Source organism: Lithobates pipiens, unplaced genomic scaffold (genome assembly GCF_037356315.1).
Source record: "Lithobates pipiens isolate NorthernLeopardFrog02 unplaced genomic scaffold, aLitPip1_a1.2 Scaffold_24, whole genome shotgun sequence".
Classification (NCBI taxonomy): Eukaryota; Metazoa; Chordata; class Amphibia; order Anura; family Ranidae; genus Lithobates; species Lithobates pipiens.
The window spans coordinates 4,476,974-4,490,445 of record NW_027507786.1 but is presented as its reverse complement, the minus strand read 5'-3'; the positions used below and the strand labels follow the sequence as shown (position 1 = coordinate 4,490,445).

General features: G+C 46.5%; 1 protein-coding gene across 1 annotated transcript in view; it reads right to left on the bottom strand.

Moving 5' to 3' along the window:
• Positions 1-13,472, bottom strand: part of PTPN5 (protein tyrosine phosphatase non-receptor type 5) — a 165,146-nt gene that overhangs the window by 65,352 nt on the left and 86,322 nt on the right. The window contains exon 3 of the mRNA XM_077453529.1: positions 9,076-9,265. Coding sequence (XP_077309655.1) covers positions 9,076-9,234 — 159 coding nt within the window. The 5' untranslated portion in view covers positions 9,235-9,265. The remainder of the gene's footprint in view (positions 1-9,075; positions 9,266-13,472) is intronic.

The window sequence follows — 13,472 nt, the reverse complement described above, 5'->3', positions numbered from 1 at the left end:
AACAAGGGTATATTCACCCAAAAAAGCAGTGAAATATTAAAAAAAAACAAGAGCTGGTTTTTGACAAGTCCTTTATTAAAAAAGAAGCCCCGAGCTGTCTTCTCCCGGAGCTGTCTTCTCCCGGAGATGTCTTCTCCCGGTGCTGTCTTCTCCCAGAGCTGTCTTCTCCCGGTGCTGTCTTCTCCCAGAGCTGTCTTCTCCCGTTGCTGTCTTCTCCCAGAGCTGTCTTCTCCCAGAGCTGACTTCTCCCGGAGCTGACTTCTCCCAGAGCTGTCTTCTCCCAGAGCTGTCTTCTCCCGTTGCTGTCTTCTCCCAGAGCTGTCTTCTCCCAGAGCTGACTTCTCCCGGAGCTGACTTCTCCCAGAGCTGTCTTCTCCCGGAGCTGTCTTCTGCCGGTGCTGTCTTCTCCCAGTGCTGTCTTCTCCCGTTGCTGTCTTCTCCCAGTGCTGTCTTCTCCCAGAGATGTCTTCTCCCAGTGCTGTCTTCTCCCAGTGCTGTCTTCTCCCGTTGCTGTCTTCTCCCGTTGCTGTCTTCTCCCGGTGCTGTCTTCTCCCAGAGCTGTCTTCTCCCAGAGCTGTCTTCTCCCAGAGCTGTCTTCTGCCGGTGCTGACTTCTCCCAGAGCTGACTTCTCCCAGAGCTGTCTTCTCCCGGTGCTGTCTTCTCCCGGTGCTGTCTTCTCCCAGTACTGTCTTCTCCTAGAGCTGTCTTCTCCCAGAGCTGTCTTCTCCCGGAGCTGTCTTCTCCCGGAGCTGTCTTCTCCCGGTGCTGTCTTCTCCCGGTGCTGTCTTCTCCCGGAGCTGACTTCTCCCGGAGCTGACTTCTCCCGGAGCTGACTTCTCCTGGAGCTGACTTCTGCCGGAGCTGACTTCTGCCGGAGCTGACTTCTGTCGGTACTGTCTTCTGCTGGTGCTGACTTCTCCCGGAGCTGACTTCTCCCGGAGCTGACTTCTGTCGGTACTGTCTTCTGCTGGTGCTGGCTTCTCCCGGAGCTGACTTCTGTCGGTACTGTCTTCTGCTGGTGCTGGCTTCTCCCGGAGCTGACTTCTGTCGGTACTGTCTTCTGCTGGTGCTGGCTTCTCCCGGAGCTGACTTCTGTCGGTACTGTCTTCTGCTGGTGCTGACTTCTCCCGGAGCTGACTTCTCCCGGAACTGACTTCTGTCGGTACTGTCTTCTGCTGGTGCTGGCTTCTCCCGGAGCTGACTTCTGTCGGTACTGTCTTCTGCTGGTGCTGACTTCTCCCGGAGCTGACTTCTGTCGGTACTGTCTTCTGCTGGTGCTGACTTCTCCCGGAGCTGACTTCTCCCGGAGCAGACTACTCCCGGTGCTGACTTCTCCCGGAGCTGACTTCTGCCGGTACTGTCTTCTGCCGGTACTGTCTTCTGCCAGAACTGTCTTCTCCCAGAGCTGTCTTCTGCTGGTGCTGTCTTCTCCTGGTGCTGAATTCTCCCAGAGCCGTCTTCTCCCAGTGCTCAATTCTTCCGGTGCTCAATTCTGCCCGAGCGGACTTCTGCCCGAGCGGACTTCTGCCCGAGCGGACTTCTGCCCGAGCGGACTTCTCCAGGAGCTGTCTTCTCAGGGGCTGTCTTCTCCCGGTGCTGTCTTCTCACGAAGCTGTCTTCTCCCGGTGCTTTCTTCTTTTGGTTCTGACTTCTTCCGGAGCTGTCTTCTCTAGGTGCTGACTTCTGCCGGTGCTGACTTCTCTTGGTACTGTCTTCTTCCGGTGCCGTCTTCTTCTGGAGCTGTGTTCTCCTGGAGGTGTCTTCTCCCAGTACTGTCTACTGTCTTTTTTCTGAGCATGTGTGGCACTTTTTGCGTCAGAATTCTCTACACACAATCGGAAAAAGTCAGATCAGATTTTGTTGTCGGAAAATTTTAGATCCTGCTCTCAAACTTTTTCCGTCGGATATTCCGACAGAGAAAGTCCGATAGAGCCCACACACGATCGGATTTTCCAACAACATAATCCGATCTGACTTTTTCCGTTGCAATTTCCGACCGTGTGTATGGGGCATAAGACTGGGATGCCATTAAAGATCATGTGTGTGCAAAGGCAGGCATCCCAATACTTTTGGTGATATAGTGTAGGTCGCTAGTTGGCCAAGCGGGGGAACTGATTCTTATTCTGCCCAAATAAATGCACACCATTGGCCTTTCCGTCGATTATTTTCCCCCTAATGTACATTGGAGAACTGAATAACATAATACATTTAGGATAATTGAAGCTGACCTGGAAAAATGTATTACCTAGGGCGAGAGGTGGACGACTCGGCACAAATGACATTAATCAGCCCTCGTCGGTCAGGATCTGATCTTATTTGAATCATAGGTTGCCTTAGAGGCGCCAGATGGTCTATTTGTAAATCTCATTTAGAATCTTCTGGAAAATGATAAGGCTTTTCTGTAACCCCCCCCACCCCCCCATCTCGCCACGGAATCTCTCCACCGCTGCTAATGGCGGCGTAGTCTTACATTACCGTAAGTGAATTACATTGTAGCAGAGCTGTTTGGTGTAATGCGTTGCGCTCGGCTATGTTCACGTGCAGCACAGCTGTTGGGCTAATTTCCCAGAAGTCTGGACTAAATTACATTGTTTCATTACAGACGCACATTCATAGTAGAAGGAGATCGCAGCGTGATGCAGGTTCAAGGGACCGGCGGGTGCGTTCCATGGCTCTTATAACGCGTGCGTGTTGGAGTGCGTTGTGTAAGGGCGACGTGATGTTTTGCTACAGCGAATCGCAGTGTTTTTAACTTCTTTTTCTCCTTCTTTTGACTTTGTTAACACTTCGTCAAAATACTGACACTCCTATAGCGTTAATGCGCGTTGTTTGATGCGTTTGATACACATTTAGCCACTTCCCACCCGAGCTATGTCATATGAAGTCCTTGACTTTGACTGGGCTTATCTGAATGATGCCCTGCAGCTACAGGCATCATTCAGATATACCCGGTCAAAGTCAAGGACATCATTTAGATATCATCTTTTCGTGCCGGTGTTCTGCCAAAAACTGTCCCCCCATCGGATAGTGTCCGCCCCGTACTGCTCAGGCGCAGGGCTTGCGCAGTACGGAGGACAAGGAGATTCCGAAAGTCTCTGAAGATGAACGGCGCCTGCGCACTGAGTCCAGGTGCAAGCCCCACCATCCAAGTGGACATACGGTAGAACTTAGTAACAGGGCCCCTTGTGGGCTCGCTTCGCTCGCCGCGCTTCGGGCACGGCCTCGCTTCGCTCTGCAATTTTTTATTCTGACTCTGTGCCCACTTGGATGGTGGGGCTTGAACCTGGACTGGCCTGGCAGGCGCCGTTCATCTTCTGACACTTTCGGCGTCTCCTTGTCCTCCGCACTGTGCAAGCGCAGTACAGGGCGCACACTATCCGACGGGGGGACAGTATTCGACACAACACCGGCGATTCCCTACACCATAATGCCACGTACACACAGTCAGGACATTCCGACCAGATTTTTTCAGATGGATTTTGTCCGAAACTTGTGTTGTATACACACGGTCGCACAAAGTTGTCGGAAAATCTGATCGTTCGGAACGAGGTGACGTCAAACACGTACGTCGGGGCTATAAACGGGCCAGTAGCCAATAGCTTTCGACCCATAGTTTATTCTGAGCAATGCGTGGCACTTTGTCCGTCGGAATTGTCTACACGCGATCAGACTTTGTGCGTCGGAAAATCGGACAGAAAAAGTCCGATAGAGCCCACACACGATCGGATTTTCCGACAACATAATCCGATCTGACTTTTTTCATCGGAATTTCCGACCGTGTGTACAGGGCATTAGAGTGATCGTATCGGGTGTTCTGCCGCTTGATCATTCTTACGGGTGGTGAGAGGGGACAAGCCCCGCCCTCACCCGCCGCCGTTCAGTGCTTCTACCGACTCACCGCTTCCATCGGTGAGTCGGAGACAGGATCCGCCTGGGCCCATATTGACCATATATGGTCAATATGGTCATATGACCATATGTTGACCATAGAGATTTCGCAGATTTTCTCCATGATCGTTCAGAGGCCGGGCGCAATGTTATGACGTCACGCCCGACCTCTGCATTCAAACGGCTGGGAAGCTGAGATCATTTATTTATTTTTTGTGGGGGTCTAATTGACCCCAGATCTCACTGTAAATAGGACCTGTCATGCCATATTCCTATTGCAAGGGATGTTTGCTTTCCTTGTAATAGGAATAAAAGTGATCACAATTTTATTTTATATTTTTAAAGTGTCAAACTAAAAAAAGAAAAGTAAAATTAACAATAAAAAAAATTTGAAGCGCCCCTGTCCCCGTGTGCTCGCACGCAGAAGTGAACGCATACGTAAGTCCTGCTCACATATGAAAACGGTGTTCAAACCACACATGTGAGGTATCGCCGCAATAGCACTAGAACTCCTCTGTAACTCAAAACATGCAACCAGTAAAGAAATTTAAAACATCGCCTATGGGGATTTTTAACTACTTCCCACCCGGCCAATGTACATATACGGCCGGGTGGGAGCCGCCTCCTTCTGACTGGACATTCAGGAATGTCCTTCAGAAGGAGGGGGATCGCGTGCGCGCGTGCCCGCGCAGCGGCGCGATCCCGATGCGCTTGTGTCACCCGGACACGGTGCATCTCGGATCGGCAGGAGGGCTCTGTGATTGGCCCTCCTGATCACATGATGTCCAATCACAGCCGTCTTGCTAGGCAATCGGCTCTCCTCTCCTCACACGGAAGTCGTCGCTGAGGAGAGGAGAGCAGATCGCTGCAGCCGGCTGGTGATCAGTGAGTATGAGCTGTTTTTACAGCTTTTTACTCACTGATCACTAGTCTAGTGTCACCACACAGTGTAAACACATGTCCCCAAAACACACATGTCCCCAAATAATAAAAAGACATGTCCCCAAATGAAAAACATATGTCCCACTAAAATCACATGTCCCAAAGATTATCTGCACACATCTGTACGTGATCATTTGCGTACATATGTCTGTGATCACACAAACCAATTATTATACACTTAACGGAATTGTTTTTTACCAAAAACATGTAGCAGAATACATTTTGGCTTAAATTTATGACAAAAGTTGATTTTATTGGATTTATTTTAAAATAGAAAAAAGAAAATATAGTTTTTTTTCCAAATTTCCACCTTTTTTTGCGCTTAAATCGCAAAAAATAAAAAACGGAGTCGTGAATAAATACCACCAAAATAAAGCTCTATTTGTGCCAACAAAATGATAAAAATTTCATTTGGGTACAGCGTAGCATGACCGCGCAATTGTCATTGAAAATGCGAGAGCGATGAAAGCTGAAAATTGGGCTGGGAAGGAAAGGGGGTGAAAGTGCCCTGTATTGTAGTGGTTAAGCACCGAAGTTTGGCGCCATTCCACGAGCGTGTGCAATTTTGAAGCGTAACATGTTAAAAATCCATTTGCTCGGTGTAACTTCATCTTTCACATTATGCAAAAAAAAAAACTGGGCTAACTTTAATGTTTTTTTGTTTTTTTTTAAAGCACAAAACAGTTTTTATCCAAAAAAAGGTGTTCGAAAAATTGCTGCACCAACACAGTGCGAGATAAAAAGTTGCAAAGTTTAAATTTTTGGCTATTCATTCTGGATATTTCATTCTTCACTTATTTTTGAGACTTGAAGTAGTGTTATTTATTTGCCACCTCTTGTGGATGTTAAAGTGGTGGGGGGTTTCGTGGTGATTTCTCCCCCTATTGTTACATTGTCGCACATAGCATGTTGCACAATTTGCACATTGCGCTTTAGTTTTTGGGTGGAATATTGATTATAGCGCATCGCTATTGTTTAATATTTATTGATCTCAGTGACTGACCACGTTTAAAGCGGGAGTCCACCGGGACTCCGCGTTTTTTTTTTTTTTTTAAAGCCAGCAGCTACAAATACTGCAGCTGCTGACTTTTAAAATAGTGACACTTACCTGTCCAGCGCGCCCGCGATGTCGGCACCCGAAGCCGATCGCTAGGTCGTCTGTCGGATCCTGCCGCCGCCATCTTGGGTATGGGAATCAGGAAATGGAGCCTTTCGGCTTCATTTCCCGGTTCCTTACTGCGCATGCGCGAATTGCGCTGCGCAATAAGGACGCTCCCCGCTGCCTCTGGGAGCTGTGTGTTTCCCAGCAGGCAGCGGGGCACTTGCGGGAAGGGGCGGGCACTTGCGGAAAGGGGCGTAAGTTACGCCCCTTTCCGCAGAGAGCTGTCCCGGAAGTGGGTGCAGTTACCTGGATTATCCAGGTAACTGCACCCCCCTCCCCCCTGAAAGGTGCCGATTGTGGCACCGGAGGGGGGGAGGGTTCCGATGAGCGGAAGGTCCACTTTAGGGTGGACCTCCGCTTTAAGTGTTTGCAGCTGTTTTCATTTAGGCACGTTCCACTTAGGATCCATATTTGCGCTTTAGTATTTTTTTCTTAAAAAGTTGCAACGACCGCCATTGTATTCTTTAGGGTCTTTGCTAAAAAAATATATATATATATATATAAATATATATATAATGTTTGGGGGTTCTATGTAATTATCTAGCAAAAAAAAATAAAAAAATGATGAATTTTACATGTAGGAGAGAAATGTCAGAATTGGCCTGAATGTCCCATCCGCATTCGAGATGCATTAACGGAGCGCTAAAAATGCACCCCACGCCTGTTTTTTTTTTTTTTTGGCTGTTGTGAAAAAAAAGGTCTTAGCCCTTGTACACACGGTCGGAGAATCCGTCGGAATGAGTCTTATCGGACCGCGTCGTCAGATAATCCGACTGTGTGTGGTATGCATCGGACTGATTCCGTCCGAATCTCCGTCCGATCCAAATTTCCAACATGTTGGAAATATTTCCCGACCAACTGGGCCGGACGGACATACTCCGATCATGTGTAGAGCATTTTGATCGGACCAAGTGCCACGCATGCTCAGATCAAATTCCTACATCAAAGCTATTGGCTACTAGCCTGAATGTAGTCCCATCGTAACGAAATTACGTCATCACGTTCTGAAAGATCGGATTTTTCGCCAACTTGGCCCGACCGTGTGTATGCAACAGTTTCGGACACAATCCGTCGGACTAAATCCGATGGGCAAAATCCGACGGATTTGGTTGGCAAAATCTCCGACCGTGCGTACGTGGGCTAACATATCGCAAAAGCATGCCGGTGCATTTATGGTGCGTTAACATAAACTTGAATGGAAGGCGTTGAGATGGTTCATCTCCTTCCAGACTCTACATGTATGTATACTTTTGAAGTGTGGTGGCGCAACACGACGCAACGCAAACTCTTCATGTTTTGATAATGTGAACAGCTCTGTGCTCTGTCCATATCATCAATTGCAGACTGCTATACGAGGTGTTAGAGGGGCGTTAACAAATTCACCACAAACGCCAGTTTATTTGGCCTGTTTCACACGGGTTTCAACTTGTATAAAAGCAGTGTGAACGGCGAGCTTTTTGCAAGATTTGTTTAAGCTTTAGGCTCCATGCACACTGAAGCTCAAAAAATTGCAGTTTTTGGGAGTTTGGGCGTTTTTTTTTTTTTTTTAACAGCCCATGAACTCCCCTCTATGATATCCTATGTGTCCATGCACACATGGACGTTTTTGGATATTTATCAGGCTGTTTTCTGAATGCCATAAAATCGTGTTCAGCAGACGTTTTTCTGACCACAAAAAAACTCCAAACGCTGATAAACGCTCAAAAACATGGTTCCACCAGTGTTTAACGTTTTTGACCCACTGAAAAAAATAAAACGTGGAAAAAACGCTTAAATAACGCTAACGCTGTTGCAAAAACGTTAATAAAAAAGTTGAAAGACTACACTGCAAAGCTACTATCGTTTTTATAATGTTATTTTAATTTCCAGTGTGCATGGAGCCTTAAAAGTACAATTCAGCTCCAGTTTGTAATTTTCTGAACACAGATTCTAATGGAAGTGCTGATTGTCACTTTAAACAAACTGCTAGCAGGCTTCAGCAGACTTTTGAACAAGCTTCGAGAAGCCTGCTAGCAACTTGTTTAAAGTGGCAATCAGCGCTCCATTATCATTAGTGGTCAGCATTTACAAACTGGAGCTGAATGGTACTTTAAAAGCTTCAACAAAGCTCGCCGAAAGCTTTGCCCCTGGTTTGCCAAAGCTTGCTGGTCACACTGCTCTTATATAGTGATGGGCTCTGGCTTTTTTTCGGATCGAACCCGCCAGAAAGCCGTCACTGCACACCGCCAATCACAGGCAGTGAGGCATTTCCAGATGGGCAGCTGCACACACACATTCTGCCTATGATTGGTGGTGTGCAGTGCCGGCTTCCTGGCAGGGGTTCGATCTGAACATGCCAGAGCCCATCACTACTCTTATACAAGCTGAAGCCTGTGTGAAGCAGGCATAAATACCAGTGTGAGCCAAATGCAATATGCGGTTTCATTCCTGCTTCATTCCTTAAAGTAAGCATCACAGCAAATGTACAGTAAATGTGCATGCCCTTTTTTAGGTGGCTTAACTGCTTGTTTTTACCTCCTCTCGGATGCCCGTGTGAACAAGCCCTAGCAGAAAAAATAAAAAAGTAGATTTTGCTGCAGTTGCAGTGATTCTCTTCTGCCACTAGATGTCCTCAGTCTTTTAGGCTAAATGACAGCCAGCATCATAAAACCTATCTCCTCTGACACAAGGCTGTCATGGAACAATAATTTGGGGAATTTTATAACAAAGGAGATGGGTTGAAACTCCCTAGCTAGAAGCACAGACGAGGCTCTAACCCCGTTCACTTTATAAAAACCAAATATATATACATATATATATATATATATATATATATATATATATAGCTCAGGCTGTATTGTTTATATTATACTGTAAGTCAGTGGTTCTCAATCTCAGTCCTCAAGTACCACCAACGGGCCATGCTTTAGGAACTTCCCCTAGATAAGATGGGTCTTATCAATACCATGTCATTGATTTTGATTTAAAGCAGCTGTGCATAGTAAAGGAAAACCTGAAAACATGGCCCGTTGGGGGTACGTGAGGACCGAGGTTGAGAAGATGCTGTAAGAAACTTGCGAGTTGGATTGCATTGCTGACTTACCAGTATCTGTGAGAGTACAAGGAGGCAGATACTGCCCCCAATGGTCAATATATTCCAGAGCGCGGCCCAGCTGTACTGCCCATCGCCCACCACATCCTGGGAATGCTCCATCCCCGCCTGCAGGTGCTGCTGGTCATCTGCCTCATCCACGGAACCCATGTCTGCTGGGAAGGACCTGTCATGGATGGACCTAAAGGAGGAAAGCATCAATTAGCATCACACAGAAAGACCATTAAAAGTGAAGGCCCACGTTTGAGCCCCAGGTCAAACACGTCATAGCTGCTACCATTGTTTTGACTCAAAGTCTCATCATTTCAGATCTTTATATAATTGTGAATCCATAGTGTACATATCATTGCGTTCACAGAAAGTGATGGAGAAACCACGATTTTACAGTGGTCAACAGAACAGAAGGTGTGGGGAAATCTTCCAGCTGGGGATACCTCAATTAGGAGGAATCTCCCTTCAATTTTCTGAGATTTCCTTTCATTTGCTGTTGTGTTTCCACAATTCCACAATTCCACAATAGAAACAAAAAAATAAAAGGGTGGGTGGTGGGGATTCCTCTTCTACATTTTACATGTAGCGGCGGCTCCTGAAGAGCACACACTGTGCGTTTTTCTAAAGTTAAAGTTGCCTAAACTGCAGTTTAGTTTGGGTACAATTATCTAAATTGGGCCTCAGCATCAGTCTGACTGGACTGTGCGGTGTTCAGTCTGGCCACAGGGGGCACTGTCTCTTCTGGCAGGCATGGAACTATGGTCTGGCCAGGTGCTTAAATTACTCTCGCCCAGTGGGAGTGGCGCTCTCTCTGTGCTTTCTGGGAGAGGGTATTTAAAATGCATAGACACGTGGTTCGGGGTTCTGGTCCAGAATGATGTGCTGACTTCATGGTCCTGGTCATCCTGACCAGCCCCCAGGAAGGCTATGGCCTGGGGTGTGGATCCACCCGACTTTAATGTCTCGGGGCTGGCTAGCCCAAGGCAAGGAAACTAAAGGAGGATTCTGAGGTGGTTGGGTGCCGTCTCTGGTTTGGGAGAGACCCAGTGGACTTCAAGCATTCCAGGGGAGGACTCTTCAGAAGAACACCACGTATGGGTTGGTTTTCTTAGAAAGAGCCTGGAAGGGCTGAAGTAACTGAGAGAATCCGGTTTTGTGGATATCCCCAAGTAGGCTGAGAGATCCAGGTATCCCACAAGTGTTCTCAAGCTGTGGCAGAGAGATTATTTTGTACGTTTCTACAACGTCTGTGACAAAGACTTTGTCCCTGAGTAAGCACCAAGTTGGCTGCTAGGCCTTGTGAGAGAGGGACTGTCCAACCTGTGTGATCATCCATCAAAGTAAGCAAGTTCTTCAACGTTTTTCTGACTTTGACACTAAGAGTACCTGAACATTATTTCCAACCCTCTAATCCCAAGTTGAAAGACTGTTCAATTGTCTGAGTTTTGCAAATAAAATCCATTCAAGTGGATCTATTGTCAGTTTCAAGTTACTGGGCCATCTACCACAGGACATCCCCCTAGACTTGCTACAAGGAGAACGGAAGGTAACGTTAAGCCCAAAAATAACCAGCAGCTCCTTCAGGGGTTAGTGCTACATACAAATTTAGTGTAGGACTTCAATTCCTGGCCTGGAGATTCAGCAGGTAGTTAGAGGAGATCCTTTCAAAGTGAATGTAAATCCCCTTTTAGAAAGGTGTCACAGGAAATGGTCTTCCCGCTACATTTCCTTTAATGAATATGTAGTCAGGTTGGCCCCCTGGCTTTTTAGGGGTTTGTGTGTTGCTACGTGGCAAAGGAAGGGGGCTTTTCCCCCAAAAAGCATCCCCTCTTCACAGGGCCGTCTTTAAGGCAGGGCAAAAGGGGCAGCTTCCCTGGGCCCGGTCATTGCTGTGGGGCCCAAAAAAGCTGCCTCATACTTGCCAACTATCCTGGTTTAAATTCCCTGGTCCCTTGAAGTCTTAGTCCTGTGCTGTGTCCCAATATGTCAGTGTGAAGTGTGTGGTACTAATGCTGCCCAGCTCTGCCCTATTGTTGTGTACAGATGACTCACCTGCATACCTGTGTTTACATGTAAATAACCGTCATTCATATGTAAATAGCGGCGACAATACTAAGTAAATAGCTGCAGCCGGTGGCATTGATATATGCATAAAGGAAGCATTCGTATGTATATCACGCTCCCCTGCAGTGAGGAGAGGATGTATTGTAACCTCTAGCAACTAATCAGTGAGCTGTAATGTGTGCTGTAACCTCTAGCAACCAGTCAGTAAGCAGTAATGAAATGCTGTAACTGCTGGCAACCAATCACAATTGCTGCCAGATCTGATACAGTAAACTGATTTTAAGTCTAGCTGCTATTTATTGTATGTCTCAGAGCAGGTGGAAAGGGAAATTGCATAGGGGGGGGGCCCCAAGAAAAATGTTGCCCAGGGTCCAATCAATATTAAAGACGGCCCTGCCTCTTCATCTGTAGTCATTTGGGCATCGCCTGAGCTGGAGTTGAGTTTGGATATGCTTGTACCTTCTCATGTATGTATGTTTTTGCCATTTTTTATGAAATAAAATTTGGTGGTTGTAATGCATTAGGAGTTTTCGCCCTCCTTTGTCTCTTTACAATGGCTAAGGAAAGACTGCAAAGCCCAGTTTTCTGTCTCCTGCTGGTGGACAGGACAAAGGCCTGTAAGATACAAAATAGTGGTGTTAGGAAGCCCTACAGATGTTCCCTGCACTTCCTATTTCCTAGGGCTTGTTTACACCTGAGGTTGTGGGGCAGTAAAAATATGCAGTCGAGCCAAGCTTTTACCATTACATCCCCCCCTTTGTGTTTGTGGCAGGAATTAAAACCCCTGTCACATACAGCGGGCACTACAACCCGTCGATCGTAACTCATTCAAGATCCGCGGTGGGGGGGTTTAGGTGGGTTAAAACTGGTGATGAGCAGGTGACATATCAACTCCTCACCACCTATGGAATATTGATCAGAATGTGTATCGCTTTTCAGACACGCATCAGTACTTGCCGCATGTGTAAACTAACCCTTACTGATAGGAACAATCGAACATGGTTCCCTCATCACCCGCAGTGGAAAAAAATATGTAAGGGCAATTAGATGATGTTATCAACTATTTATTAATTGTATGTCGGGTATTACATTGTTCTTTTATGTTTTTCATTGACGTGGACTACTGGGTTTTATTTTGCTGTAAAGGTGGACAGAGTAGGTCGGAGATAATTGAACAAATTCTCTCTTGAGAAGATGCAATTAGGAGGGGATTTGATCACCACCATGTATAATAACACAAGGGGGTTATATAGAAAACTTGGTAAAGTGTTATTCACTTTCTGGTCATTAGAGGTCTAGGGGGACATAGATACCCCTTAACATAGATTTAACCTGAACATATGGAAAAGCTTCTTCCCAGTAAGAGCTGTGAATATGTGGAACTGTCTCCCTCAAGAACTAGTTCTGGCCAGCTCAGTAGATTGTTTTAAAAAGGAGCTGGATGTATTCCTAAATGCACAAAATATGACTGGATATTATTATTTAGGGGTAGTGATGGCCGAACGGTTCGCCCGGCGGTCGTTTCGCGGCGAATTTCCGACTTTCGCCGTCCGCGGGTTCGAACGCCTTTTTCCGTCGTTCGCCCCGGCGGACTTACGTGTTTAATGTATACAAGAACTTTAACCTTTCGTGACACGTTTATCATGTGTTACAGGACAACCAATTGAGACATGACAGCTCATGGACACTTGGACATTCCCCCTAACCTATAAATACACCCGATCCGGTGGCCATTTTACATTCTTTCTTCTGTCACTGTAGGGAAAGGATCCTGTGTGGAGTAGGGACAGAGAAAACGCTAGCTATTTGGTACACAAAAGTTCTTTTCAGGACTGGTATAGGTGTTAGGTCAGCAGCCTGAGTTTCTTTTGTCAGTTTAGATAAAGGGACAGAGCGCTGTATGCTGCTATTTTAGGGACAGCTCAGCCAGATTAGTCTTTCTTCATCATCATCATCATCATCATCATTAGCTGTTACTATCAGGTCCACAAAAGAGCTGTTCCAGCTAATCGTTCCAGCCTACTCTTTTTTGCCAATTTGTATAGGGACAGGCAGGAAGCAGTGTGTCAGGCAGTGAGGATAATTTTAAAGACTTGCTGTTACTATTAGTTCCACAAAGGTTCTTTTCAGGACTGGTATCAGTGGTACGGTAATAGGCTTGTACACGTATAATATTCTTTCTTCCAAATATAGAAAGAATATTATACTTGACTGCTGCCCTTCTGCTGCAGTCTGCTAATCATTCACAACTCACTTGTTCCACAAAGCTCTTTATCAGGACTGGTAACTTGGTCTGTCTAGGGTGCTACGGTACATAGGCTTGGGTGCGGTAC